Source organism: Phacochoerus africanus, chromosome 12 (assembly GCF_016906955.1).
Source record: "Phacochoerus africanus isolate WHEZ1 chromosome 12, ROS_Pafr_v1, whole genome shotgun sequence".
Classification (NCBI taxonomy): Eukaryota; Metazoa; Chordata; class Mammalia; order Artiodactyla; family Suidae; genus Phacochoerus; species Phacochoerus africanus.
In genome coordinates, this window is record NC_062555.1 from 34703310 (window position 1) to 34717093 (window position 13784).

Here is a 13784-nt window from a genome sequence, read left to right on the forward strand (position 1 = left end):
AACAACATTCCTTTTTAAAAATTTCATGTACCAAAACAGATAAATTAATGAAAAACATTTATCAAAATATTGTAATAAAGCAGAATAAAACACACAGCAGTTATCAAAGATGGCTTGGGAAACCAGGAGTCTGTGATGTTAAAATTATTTTGGTAATAATACTAAAACAGTCTTTGTTGTTTTCACTGTGCTGACATTTACAGAGATGATGCAAAAGCAATGGTGTAAAGAGCTTCAGCACAAATCCAGATAATGGTCCCAAGCTAAACAGTGTATCCTTTACTTTCAGGTACTTTCACTTAAGAATTCCCTGATGGAGCAATAAAAATTATTAATCTCAGGTCCAGGACCAAAGTGCAAGTAAGGCACACAGGAGCTCTCATTGTGGCTCAGCGGAAACAAATCTGACTAGCATTCATTGAGGACAGAGGTTCGATCCCTGGCCTTGCTCAGCAGGTTAAGGATCTGGCGTTGCCATGAGCTGTGGTGTAGGTCAAAGATGTGGCTTGGATCTGGTGTTGTGTAGGCTGGCAGCTACAGCTCAGATTAGACCCCAAGCCTGGGAACCTCCATATACCAAGGGTGTGGCCCTACAAAGACAAAAAATTTCAAAAAATTTAAAAAGTAAGGCACGTAGGATGCAAATTTTAAGGAGGCACTTTCAGGTATTATCTTCTTACACTGTGTACCCTTGTGCTTCACTTACTTCATCCTAGTGATGGCCTTGATTTGCCTAAAGAAATTTCAATCTTTGAGTACATATTTTTTAATATTCTATTTGACAAATGGGAAGTATATACATAAACACTCCCATTGCATACCAAAGTAAGAGGATGTCTCCAGGAAAAGCTCTTCCACAATTATCACTAAACACCATTTTTACTTGAAAGAATAACTGACACATTATAGTTATTCAGACTTGAGAATATGGCATTTTCTTGAAAACAAATGAGTTCATTGCTTTAATAGCTGACATGTTTACTGCCCAGGATAAAATTTGAGCTTTCAAGGAAAAAAAAAAACAAAAAACAAAAAACAAACAGAATTTTGGAAAACATGTATCTGCCACTGAGAGTTTTCCAATACTTAAAAAAGGCTTTCCTGATGATATTGGTGGTAATATTAACAAATTTATTTATTTATTTTTTTGTCTTTTTAGGGCCCCACCCGTGGCACACGGAACTTCCCAGGCTAAGGGAAGTATCAGAGCTGTAGCCACCGACCTATGTCACAGCCACAGCAATGCCAGATCCAAGCTGCATCTGCCACCTGCATGACAGCTCACGGCAATGCCAGATTCTTAAACCACTGAGCGAGGCCAGGCATTGAACCTTCATCCTCAAGGATACTAGTCAGGTTTGTTATGCTGACCACAACAGGAACCCACCAAAAATGTACTTTTTAATACTGTAAAATAACACATGTGAACATTTGGAAGATGGGCTTAACTCACTGAAGCAATATTTTGTGAATGGTAATATACTATAAAATTAGGCATGGAAAAAGACCCATTCAAAGTTCCAGACAGACCAATATATTTTACTATAACAAAGCATGAAAAGTGCACTGATATATTTTCAGATTCCACACTGCAAAATAATCTTCAAGAAACTACCAACTGTCAAGTTTGTAGTAACAAAGAATATCCACAATTATCTGAAAAGGTTCCTCTCTCTCTCTCTTTTTTTGCTTTTTAGGGCTGCACATGCAGCATATGGAAGTTCCCAGGCTAGGGGCTGAAGCAAAGCTGTAGCCACCAGCCTACGCCACAGCAACACCAGATCCAAGCCGCACCTGCAACCTACACCACAACTCACAGCAACGCTGGATCCTTAACCCACTAAGCAAGGCCAGAGATCAAACCTACGTCCTCATGGTGGTCAGATTCGTTAACTGCTGAGCCACAACAGGAATTCCAAGGTGGCTCTATCTTTTAACTACGTATTTGGTGAGGCCAGATTTACTTCACATACTTCTACCAAAACAATACATAGCAACAGACTGAATACAGAAGCAGATACAGAACTCAGGTACCCTCCATTATATGCTAACATTAAAGAGACTTTCAAAAGTATAAAACAACGCTATTGTTCAAAGTTCTTTTTTGTCCTAGGAAGCATAATTTTAATTTTAAAAATGTTAACATGCAATGAGTTATTTTCAAATGAATAAGTATTTTAAAAATTTGTTTAAGTTCTAATACAATAAATTTCAATATACATATAACACACAAACACATAACACACACATACTTTTTAAAAGAAAAAGAGCATATTTGTAAGAGTATAATGGGGTCCTGAGACAAAAAATTTGAGAACTGCTGTAATAATTTATCATATACTTAGGGTAAATTGATACCAAATAGCTTCATTGAACTTAAAAATAAAAACACCCCACAGACGAAGAAGCAAGTCCATCACTCTGGGCCCTGATTTCCTCATCTGTAAAATGAAAGGTTGTAGTAGATGACTCTGTAGAATTCCTGAGAACTCGGTAATAAGATCACTCACTAGTAAATTATAGGCAGTAAACTTTAAAATCTTTAAGCAGAGGACAAGCACACTCATTGCATGATCAGTAAAGGGACAGAGAATCATGACCTCATAGAGCGCTATACACATGAGTAATTTGAGTCTTATCCAACTGGGCAGCATTTCCCCCCAAATTTAATGAGCAGGATGTTTTACATTTATAATTAGCAGTCACAGCAATGATGTCATCAAACATCATGTAGTCTCTGAAAAATTCCACTCTACACTAATAAAAAAGTCAAAAAAACAAAGTAATGTCTTATTAGTACCATGAAAATAGCTTTGACCTTGTATACTTCACAAAATGGTATTGGAGATCCTAGGAATCACAGACTACACCAAACCACTGAACTATCTTAACACAATGATAAAAACAAAGTTACTTTAATTCTTAAGTTAAAGCCTTAAGTAGGTACAAAGCATACATACAGCTTAGTCCACTCAGAGCAAAGGAAAAAATTAGATACCAGGAAAAGTTGATGATTTCCATTTTTTTTTAAATAATAAATTGCTTTTTTATTCTATCCTTACTCTCATAATGCAAAAATGCATCTGCTGTGAGAAAATTTAACTTAATTTTGTGGAACAGAAAATTTCATGACATCTGAGGACATCCTTCCTTTTGCCTTGGAAATGAACACTGAACCATAACTTCTGGCTAGAAATTGGATATGCAGCAGTGCTACGCATCTGAAGCCTATGATGATTCTCCTGAAGAAAAGTAATTCAAAAGGATGAGAAAAACATGCAACTATTTGACAATAAAAGTACATTTTGCTATCTTATAAGATCATTTGTAAACTGGTATTACAGATCTTTGAATAGAATTTTACATATAACATCATAAATGATGCTTAAGTTCTCTGCTGGGGTCCCTATGAGAGCCCTACTAACGCTACCATATAGCTGAAATGCAATACCATTGTAGAGTGATATTTAAATCGATAAGTTTAAGTCAAACCCTGTGTAAAGGTGGCCAATTGAAGACACACAACTACCTTTTTTTTTTTTTTTTTTTGGCTACACCTGTGGCATGTGGAAATTCCCAGGCCAGGGATCAAACTTGTGCCCCAGTTGCTACCTAAGCTTCAGCTGAAGCAACACAGGATCTTAACCTGCTACACTGCAAGGGAACTTCTTCAACAACCTTTAATTCTCTCCTGATATCTTATTTAAACTATTAAAGGAAATTTTTTCTTTTTTAAAAAGAAAGCTATGGATCTAAAGGAAGAGGAAAAGAACAGGTGCAGAAATACTACTACAAAATTAAGGAAACTTGGAAACAGAAAGACAAGTAGTTTCTTAGCATACTCAAGAAAAATAAAACCAGCAGTGGAGAAAGCCAAATCCAATGTGATTTACCGCTTAACCACCGAAAGTGTGGATAAAGATGTTGGATTGAGCCATAAGACAGCCCAGAGCCCGGGCCTAATGTACAGAGAAGGACAACTACCCCTCCCTCATCCTGGATAAAACTGAAGACTTTCTTTGAAGAGAGTAAACAAAACAATCTTCAGGGATAGCTTATTTGAAGGCTAAGATTCAGTAATGGAAAGAGAGGGCCGTAAGTGAATATATGAAAATTCCAGCCCTGTTCCCCCAGTTAACTGGTAAAGCATAGGCACACAGCCAAATCCTCAATCTCAAGCAGAAGATTAGACAAATATTCTCTACAGAATACAATCTTTCCAAGAGGAAGGAGCTAAATAACTGACAGCAAAGGTTCTCCAACACAAAGGCCAAGTCAGATGGCCTGACACTGACATTCAGAGCAGAGAAGTCCTGCTTGAAAATTCAGAGCTTCCAAATCCTGAAAAAGAAAAACAGAGCTAGAGGAATCAGGCTGCCTGACTTCAGACTATACTACAAAGCTAGTCATCAAAATAGTATGGTACGGGCAGACACAAAAAAGCAGAAATATAAATCAATGGAACAGCATAGAAGGCCCAGAAATAAATGCACCTACAGTCAACTCATCTACAACAAAGGAGGCAAGGATATACAGAGGAGGAAAGACATTCTCTTCAATACGTGGTGCTGGGAAAACTGGACAGCTACATATAAAAGAATGAAATTAGAACACTCTCTAACACCATACACAAAAATAACTCAAAATGGATTAAAGACCTAAATATAAGACCAGATACCATAAAACTGTTAAAGGAAAACATAGGATACTCCTTGACATAAATTGCAGCAGTTATCTTTTCAGATCCACCTCCTAGAGTAAGGAAAATAAATACAGAAAATAAACAAATAGGACCTAATTAAGCCTAAAAGCTTTTGTACAGCAAAGGAAACCATTAACAAAATGAAAAGACAACCCACAGAATGGGAGAAAATATTTGCAAATGAAGCAACCAACAAAGGATTAATCTCCAAAATATACAAAGAACTCATATAGCTCAACATAAAAAAAAAACAGGAGTTCCTGTCGTGGCTCACTGGTTGACGAATCCGACTAGGAACCATGAAATTGCGGGTTTGATCCCTGGCCTTGCTCAGTGGGTTGGGGATCCGGTGTTGCCGTGAGCTGTGGTGTGGGTCACAGATGAGCCTTGGATCTCCCGCTGCTGTGGCTCTGGTGTAGGCCAGTGGCTACGGCTCCGATTGGACCCCTAGCCTGGGAACCTCCATATGCCATGCGAGCAGCCCAAGAAAATGGCCAAAAGACAAAAAAAAAACAAAACAAAAACCAAACAACCCAATCAAAAAATGGGCAAAAGATCTAAATAGATATTTATCCAAAGAAGCCAAAAAACACATGAAAAGATGCTCAACTTCACTAATTATTAGAGAAATGAAAATCAAAACTACAGTGAGGTATCATCTCACACCAGTCAGAATGGCCATCACAAAAAAAATTTACAAACAATAAATGCTGGAGGGGTGCAGAGACAAAGGAACACTCTTACACCATCAGTAGGAATATTAAGTTGGTACGACCACTAGGGAAAACAGCATGGAGGTTCCTCAAAAAAAACAAAAATAGAACTACCATATGATCCAGCAATCCAACTCCTGGGCATATACCCAGAGAAAAACCGTAATTCGAAAAGATACATGTTCATTGGAGCACTATTTAACAGCCCAGACACGGAAGTAACCGAAATGTCTATTGACAGAGGAATGGATAAAGAATGGAATGGATACAATGGAATATTATTCAGCCATAAAAAGAATGAAATAATGCTGTTTGCAGCAGCATGGATGGACCCACAGATCACCATACTGAAGTGATTTCAGTCAAAGAAAGACAAACATGTGATATCATTTAAATGTGGAATCTAAAAAAAGAAAAGAAAAGAAAGAAAAAGATATAAATGAACTTATTTACAAAACAGAAAGAGATTCACAGACCTCGAAAACAACTGTATGGTCACCAGGAGTTCCCGTTGTGGCTCAGTAGCTAACGAATCTGACTAGCATCCATGAGGATGAAGGTTCGATCCCTGGCCTTGCTCAGCAGGTTAAGGATTCGGCATTGCTGTGAGCTGTGGTGTAGGTCGCAGACACGGCTCAGATATTGCATGGCTGTGGTGTGGGCCAACAGCTGCAGCTCCAATTCAACCCCTAGCCTAGGAACCACCATATGCTACAGGTGCAGCCCTAAAAAGAAAAGAAAAAAAAAAAAAAAGCTATGGTTACCAAATGGAACAGGTTGGAGGGAGGGATGGATTCAGGGTTTGGGACTGGCATATGCATACTTCTGTATATGGAAAAGACGGTCAACAGGGACCTGCTGTATAGCACAGTGAACTTTACCCAATATTCTGTGATAATTATATGGGAAAAGAATTTGAAGATGTATGTATAACTGAATCACTTTGTTGTATAAGACAACACTGTAAATCAACTATAATAAAACTTTAAAAAATGAAAAAAAAAAATTCAGAGCTTCCACCCTCAGACAGGCAACAAAGGATTCTTAGATATCTGAAGTAATCCCTTAATATGAAAGGTAGAAACCAAAGGAAACAAACTTAATAAGGCAAACTGGAGGAAAGACACTATGCTGGGTAACAAAATTTCAAAAGAACTATTATTATCCTTAGAGAGATAAAACAGGGCAACCCTGAAACAAAAACAGAACACTTTCATTAAAAAAAAAAAAAAAGGAAGAAATATTCAGAGGGAAAAAAAAATCTTAGAAATTAAGGGAGTTCCCATCGTGGCTCAGTGGTTAAAGAATCTGACTAGGAACCATGAGGTTGCAGGTTCAATCCCTGGCCTTGCTCAGTGGGTTAAGGATCCGCTGTTGCCGTGAGCTGTGGTGTAGGTCAAAGACGCGGCTCGGATCCCATGTTGTTGTGGCTCTGGCATAGGCCAGCGGTTACAGCTCCGATTGGACCCCTAGCCTGGGAACCTCCATATGCCATGGGAGCAGCCCTAGAAATGGCAAAAAGACAAAAAAAGAAAAAAAAAATCTTAGAAACTAAAAACATTATAGCAGAAAAAAATGGAAGTTGAGAGTCCTATGAACAGCACACATTTATTTCTCACAGTTCTGGAGGCTGGAAACCCCAAGATCAAGGTGCCAACAGATTCCGTGCATGGGGAGGGCCTACTTCCTAAGACAGCCATTTTTTGCTATAACCCCACTTGGCAGAAGAGACTAGGGAGGCTCTGAGGGTCTCTTTCATAGGAGTACCAACCCTAATCATGTGGGCTCCACTTTGATGAGCTAAAGCATTCCCCAAAGGTCCCATTTCTTAACACTATCACACTGGGCATTAGGTTTCAATCCATGATTTGGGGGGGACACAACATTCAGTCCACAGCATTAAGGATGATGACAAAGAGATGGAAAATAGGTAGGAAAGGATAAGGAAAAAAAAAAAAAGAAGAAGAAGAAAAAAGAGGATCAGCCTAGAAGTTTCAATATCCAGAAAGCAAACACTCCACAATGTGCATACAGAAAAAACAAGGAGTAAATAGAGTAATTCAAGAAAGCTCCCCCAGCACTGAAAGATTAAAGTGAAAGGGATCCAGGGTCATCAACAAAGCAAACCACTGTGAAAGTTCTAGACATGGGGAACAAAGAGAAGATCCTAAAAAGTTACACGTGAAAGCTCAGTAATCAGAATGTCATCAGACATTTGAGCAATGTCCTCAAAATTATTACCCAGATGTATTACCAATAAAGTGGGAGGACAGAATAAAGACACTGTCAGACATCTGGAAACTCTAAAATGTGCATCTCCTGTGCACTTTACTCAGGAAAATAATAAATGCCCAATCGAAGCAAAGCAGAAAAGTAGGAAACCCCAGGCTGAGGATGAAGGAAGATCTCCAAGAAGTCCAGACTGAAGCAAAGTAAGAGACTTGAGAAGAAATTTCCTTATGAAGATAAAAACAACGGGATATCTGATGTATCTTAAAATCTTAAGATTTAGACTGATGAAGGGTGTAAGGTAGAATTAATAGTAAGTACATAGTCTTTAAGAATTTTTTGTGTAGAACACAACTGTAAAAGAAGGGAAAAGCAACAACAGTTTTACTCTTTGGCTCAGCTGTGAGTAATATTACATAGCTGTAACTTCCCATATGGGGGAAGTCCACAGACAATGTCCAAATGTGAGTGGGGGGAATCAAGAAATAGCAATAAAAGGATGCTATCTAGAATCATGATTACTAAAATAACCCGATAACTGGAAAAGTGGTGACTTCTGAGGACACTTTTTCTTCTTCTTTTTTTTTTTTTAAAAATGATGCTCAGGTTTTCCTTTCTTTTCCCCCCCTCTTTTTGCTTGTGGCATGTGGAAGTTCCCAAGCCAATGATCAAACCCGCCTTCCTGCAGCAACCCAAGCCACAGCAGTGACAATGCCAAATCCTTAACCCACTGTGCCACCAGAGGATACCTTTTTCTACTGACCAAAGCTCCTAACATACACAATACAAAATTAAACGGGACACCTGGTAAGATGCACTTAACAATGCAGATGAGCCCTCGAAAAGAGCAAGGAAGGCCCCATTCCCTTCTTACTGCTTGCTTTAATGCTAGTTGTTAGAGGTGTTATGATATTCAATACTCACATGGCCCTTCTGTAAAAATCCAAAGTCAGAAAGTTTAAACGATAGCTGAACATTCTTGAAAGTAATCTAAATGTAGTGATCTAAGTAGCAGTACTAGTATTTGGGGCAGAAAAATTATTTTTCGTGGTGGCTATCCCGCGCATGGAATGATTACCAGCATTCTTGATGTGTACCTACCAAGCACCAGGAACAAATCCCTGACCCCCAACTGCAACAACCAAACATGTCTCAAGACACTGGCAAATGTCCCTTGAGGGGCAAAATCACCCCTGGTGGAGAAAAAGAGTGATCCACAATTATCAGTCCTCCCAACTCCACTCATGCCCCACCATTAAAAATACTCTTGATAATATTAAACAGGAAAAACATAATTTTCATTTCCAAAACCAAAATCACTCAAAAAACTTTTTATAGCAGGACAATTTCTGTCCATCTTTTTCCTCTTAGAATAAAATGGTAACAAACAATAAACACCTAGAGGGATTCTCAAACCGGGGCTCATGAATTGAGGGGGGTGGGATTAAAGTCCACTAAAGTTTTATCTAGAATCTGTATTTCTTCTGTAATTATTATTAAATTATATGTAATTGGTTCAATGATAATCTTTTTAAAAGATTTCAGAAACATATTCCAGACTAAACTACAGTTTCAGTGCTCAAGTTTGCGTTTATAATTATGCTGGTTCCAGGCAAAACCCCACAATGATAGCATTTAACGTGATAAAGTGGTTCTCAAACTTCTCAAGCCCACGATCCAGATATTCTCTGGTGTGAAGATAAAGGGCTTTAGAATATTCATTTAGTCTTAAAAACTAATATATTGTTCTAGGTAAGAGAAGACAGAATAGAAAAGAAGGGAAATAAGAGACTTAAGCATCTTAAATAAAGCAAGAGAAGTTTTCTGAAAGTACTGGGCAAGACTGAGGATGAACGGACTTAGCCATCAAAGAGAGAAGAAAACAGGATGAGAGGATGGGCCATGTCCTCCTAAACTACAGCTTAAAAAGAACGCAAGTAATGACAGCTGACCTTGTATTACCTCTGGGCTCCAGATATCTGATGGTGTCATCGTCCTAGGAGAGGCTGTTGGCTATTCAGAGTGCATGAGGAAGAAGGGAATCTAGCAGGCAAAAGAAGCAGCAGCAGTGTATCTTTTGATTTACGTTTAAGTGAAGTTTCTTAGTTCAGAGTTTGTGATTCAGAAACTGCCTAAATATAGACAACCAAATGGAATATAAAGAGCAGAGGATTAACAGGTAACAAAATAAGATGGTTTGAATTCAGCAAGGTTTCCCAGGGAAGCAAAGCTCAGAGGTGTAATTTAGATAAGTGATATCTATCAGGTAAAATAATAGTGACAGCACTATATATTCAAAATAATTTGGGAAAGAAAAAAGAAAAACAAAAGTCTCAATTTCAGCTATAGGAAATGTGGAGGGAGTATGTGCCATCTGATTAAAAAGAAAGAAATGATGAGTTAAAATTTGACCCAGAGGATTTGGAAGCGCCACCAAAAGAACAAGTAGAAATATGCATGAAAGACACTGCCATCAGTATGCAGGTTAAAATCACCAAAGCCTAGTCAAATGCCATCACACTGTTACTAATGAGAAATCACTGTGACAGAGAAGAAAAAGATGTAATGATACCTGTATTTTAATTTTCAGAAAGTTATTAGAATAGAAATCTAAACTACAAACAAGAAGACTATGAATCTGATCATTTCAAAAAGGGAAAACAAATTATTAATACTATAGACTCAAAACCAAGAGCCTTTAGTCCTAAAACCATCCGTAAAGTGGAAAATTCTCGATTTTTAGTTTCTAGGACTACATCTCATGTCTGAGCCACTTGAGACAGTGCAAGAGTTAATTATGGAAGAATTAATAGGATGGGTTTGATACTGGCAACCAAAGATGCCACTCTCAATCCACACTAAAGCAGGTATTAAACCATATTTCCTACTCAAGGTCCCTTCCATGAAGAAGCAGAATTACTCACTGCTCCTCAAAATAAGGTCTCACTGAACTTTTGCTCTAATGGTTCATCTCAGTTTAGAGTAATTTCCTCACATTCACTGAATAGAAACTTGACCACTCCTGTAAGGCCCAACTCAAGCCATAAATACTTCATAAAACTTTTCCCATTCAGGTTTATACTGACAGCCCTCTAATACTGATCATTTAAAATCAGTGCAAGATGACAGGTGTGCTCCACTTAACAGTTTAAGAACACTAACTTTCACTTCTTTCTCACTCCTTCAGACAGACATACGTGGGCAGTCACCCAACTCCCAGTCTAATGTTTTTTCCACTGTCTCACTCAGGCATCCTTTAACTGGACACGTATTTCAAAACAGTGGAAGGGTGAGCACATGATTTATCACTCTGCGTATACTCAGCTGGCTCCCTTTCCACCTGCAGCTGCTCTAAGTCTTTATTCCTCTCCTTAAGAGCACTATTCTAAACACACTCCACCATCACAAAAAGTCTAATCCTCTTGTTCACTAACAGAAGCCATCAAGGTATGAGTCCCTCCACCCTTCCTCCTTACCCACTTAGAAATATACCTGTATCATCACCATCCTAACCTCCGTTCCCCCTCAGTATGTTCCGATTTTTTTCCCTCAGGTTAATTTCTCTACCTTGTTCCTGATCCCATCCTCTCTTAAAGTTCCAGCCCTCACTCTATCATTTGTTCCTTTCTCTTATCTTTATCTTTATTCTTGCTGAGACTCTTTCCCCTCAAACAACAAACATGCTCACTTCGCCAATCATTTATGCCCAAGCATTTGAACTTGACTATGTGCCAGGCAATGTGCTATGCACCAGGATTATTGACAGGATCTCTGCATTCACAGAGCTCATATTTCAGTGGGTAAAGGTGACAATAAACAATAGTTGAAAATGGTTTCCAACAGTGGATAAGTGCTATGAAGAAAATAAAACAGGGTGATTCAACTGAGGTGGCGTTGAATAAAAAAGAATGAGGGAGTTCCCATTGTGGCTCAGCAGCTTATGAACCCGACTAGTATCCATGAGGACGTCAGTCTGATTCCTGGCCCCGCTCAGTGAGCTGTGCTATAGGTTGCAGACGTGGCTCAGATCTGGCGTAGGCCAGCAGCTGTAGCTCTTGATTCGACCCCCAGCCTGGGCACTGCCACGTGCCGCAGGTGCAGTCCATGAATCTACTTTGATTGGTTGTTTTCTGAAAATCTCACTGTGAAGCTAACATTTAAGTGGTCAAGAAGCCTGTGATGTGAACACCTGGGGAACCGACCCTGATGTGTTTATTAAGGATCTTGGGACCAACGTAATGAGCCCAGTGGAGCAGTGGTACAAAAAACAGTCTGAGCTGTAGGCAGGCACCAGATCATATTGGCCACAAGGAAGAAGTTTAAATTTTATTCTACATACAGCAGGAAGCTCTTAAGCTGGGAAATGATGTGATGTGACCATTTTCAAACCTCAAATATACACAAACACTATTGTCTTTGGGGCAACAGAATTCCTATTTCTGCAGTTTGAAATTATTGCTATGTACTCTCAAACTTACTAAAGTTAGAACATGTTAACAGAAGAAACTGCCTCAATGTCTGTATTTCATGATATATATAAACTGGCTTCAAACAAAAGTTAAAAATCAGAAAATAGAGAATGAGTAAGTGTGGTTAACAAGCTCAATAAACCGCACTTACCTGTTGATTTTCTTTTTCATTTACTGCGACAGTTTAGAAATCACAATCCATATTTCATTGCACCCTTTCTCAAATTTTGAACTTCTATTTCAAAACTTCAAACTCACCTCGACAAGCTTCTTCAAAATCTTGGGTTATGTCCACCCAGTTCGTATTGCTTTTTTCCATCTTTTCTGGTGTACTGAGCTCCCATCCTGAATCATCATCTTCTACAGAAGCTTTCATAACCATTATGCCTATAAAATTAATACTGGTGTAAAAGAGAGGATGTAGCTTTCAGGACAAGGGTACTGGCAAACCATGTGTGTCTGTTTAAGTACTGGATGAAAGTCTTACTAAACTGTCTGGGCAGAGCTTTTTTGAGTTTGTGGACGGTACTGTAAAAAATTACCTTAATGCAATTAAATTTCACGTTAATTAACACTACTGGTCCACCATCTACGAGGGCTCATAAACAAGTTTGCCTATTTCATAAGAAAAATCACAAACCATCCCAGCACTGGCCCAAAGAGAACCAACTCCACTGTTTCCAACTTTCAACGCTGGCCACAAATAACCAAGGCACTCTTCAAGGTCCCCTCTCGCAGCCCAAGACCCCATGCGGCAACCACTCAAGTCAAGGGAGTCCCTCCCCTACCGGAGCTTGCTGGATCAACCTCTCTCCGCCCAGCAGGACCCCAGCATGGCCTGTCCGGGGGGCACCGCACAAGGGAGCGCACCACGGGGTCCCAGACATCGGGCTCAGGACGGAGGTGCACCTGAAGCGGGGACCCGTCTCACCCGGGTCAGCCCGGCCCGGTCCCAAAGGCACGGAAGCAAGGACAGAGCTGCCGTCGCGCGGGAGGACGGGCATGCCCGGTGCCAGGTCGTCGCCCCGGTAACACTGTGTAAGGCCGGGCCCTCGGCGGACACTGGGGAGCCCGCAGCTCCTACCTGAAGCGCGGCGGGAGGGCCGGGGCCGCAGGGTGACCTGGAGTCCCCCGGGTCTGCCACACGCGCGAGGGGCTGCGGCTTTCGGACACGGGTAGGAGGAAGTCTCAAGGGCTCCGCACGGTGGTCCCTACCTACTTCTCCCGTGGCCACTCGCGCCGCCACGCAGTCCGAACCGCGGAAATAAAGACGCCGCCTCGGCTACTGCCGCCGCCGCCGCCGCCGCCGCCCCCTCCCCTCTCAGCCCAGCCCGACCATCCGCGTGCGCGCATGCGTACGCCCGGTGCGCGCGACCCCGCCTCCTCTCCCTCACGCCAGGGGACTTCGAGCTCCCGGCCACACCCCCTTCCTAGCCACTGCCGTCATTCGGCCGTTGGAGGCCATCTTCTCTTCTCGCGAGATTAGAGGCAATCGCAAGACCGGAAGCTATCTTCCTCCTCCAGCCTTGGGCAGCGACCGGGTTAGTGGGTGGGTCCCAGTAAGGGGCGGAGCCTGGGGACCCAGAGCCCGCCCCGCCTCGTCCCGCGCAGCTCCCTGGGAAATTCTTAGAAAGGTGAAGAGAATCAGGAGGAAGGAGTGGAAGTAGGTGT

General features: G+C 40.7%; 1 protein-coding gene across 3 annotated transcripts in view; it reads right to left on the bottom strand.

Moving 5' to 3' along the window:
- NAA35 (N-alpha-acetyltransferase 35, NatC auxiliary subunit) overlaps positions 1-13448 on the bottom strand; it is a 101523-nt gene extending 88075 nt beyond the window's left edge. Inside the window, exons 1-2 of one of the 3 annotated variants that reach the window (XM_047754798.1) lie at positions 13333-13448; positions 12372-12500 (exon numbers count right to left, since the gene is read on the bottom strand). In XM_047754798.1, coding sequence (XP_047610754.1) covers positions 12372-12495 — 124 coding nt within the window. In that variant the 5' untranslated portion in view covers positions 12496-12500; positions 13333-13448. Of the gene's footprint in view, positions 1-12371; positions 12501-13197 lie in introns of all 3 variants that reach the window. The other 2 variants (XM_047754797.1, XM_047754796.1) reach the window with 2 other exon arrangements.
- Between the last annotated feature and the right edge of the window lie 336 nt (positions 13449-13784).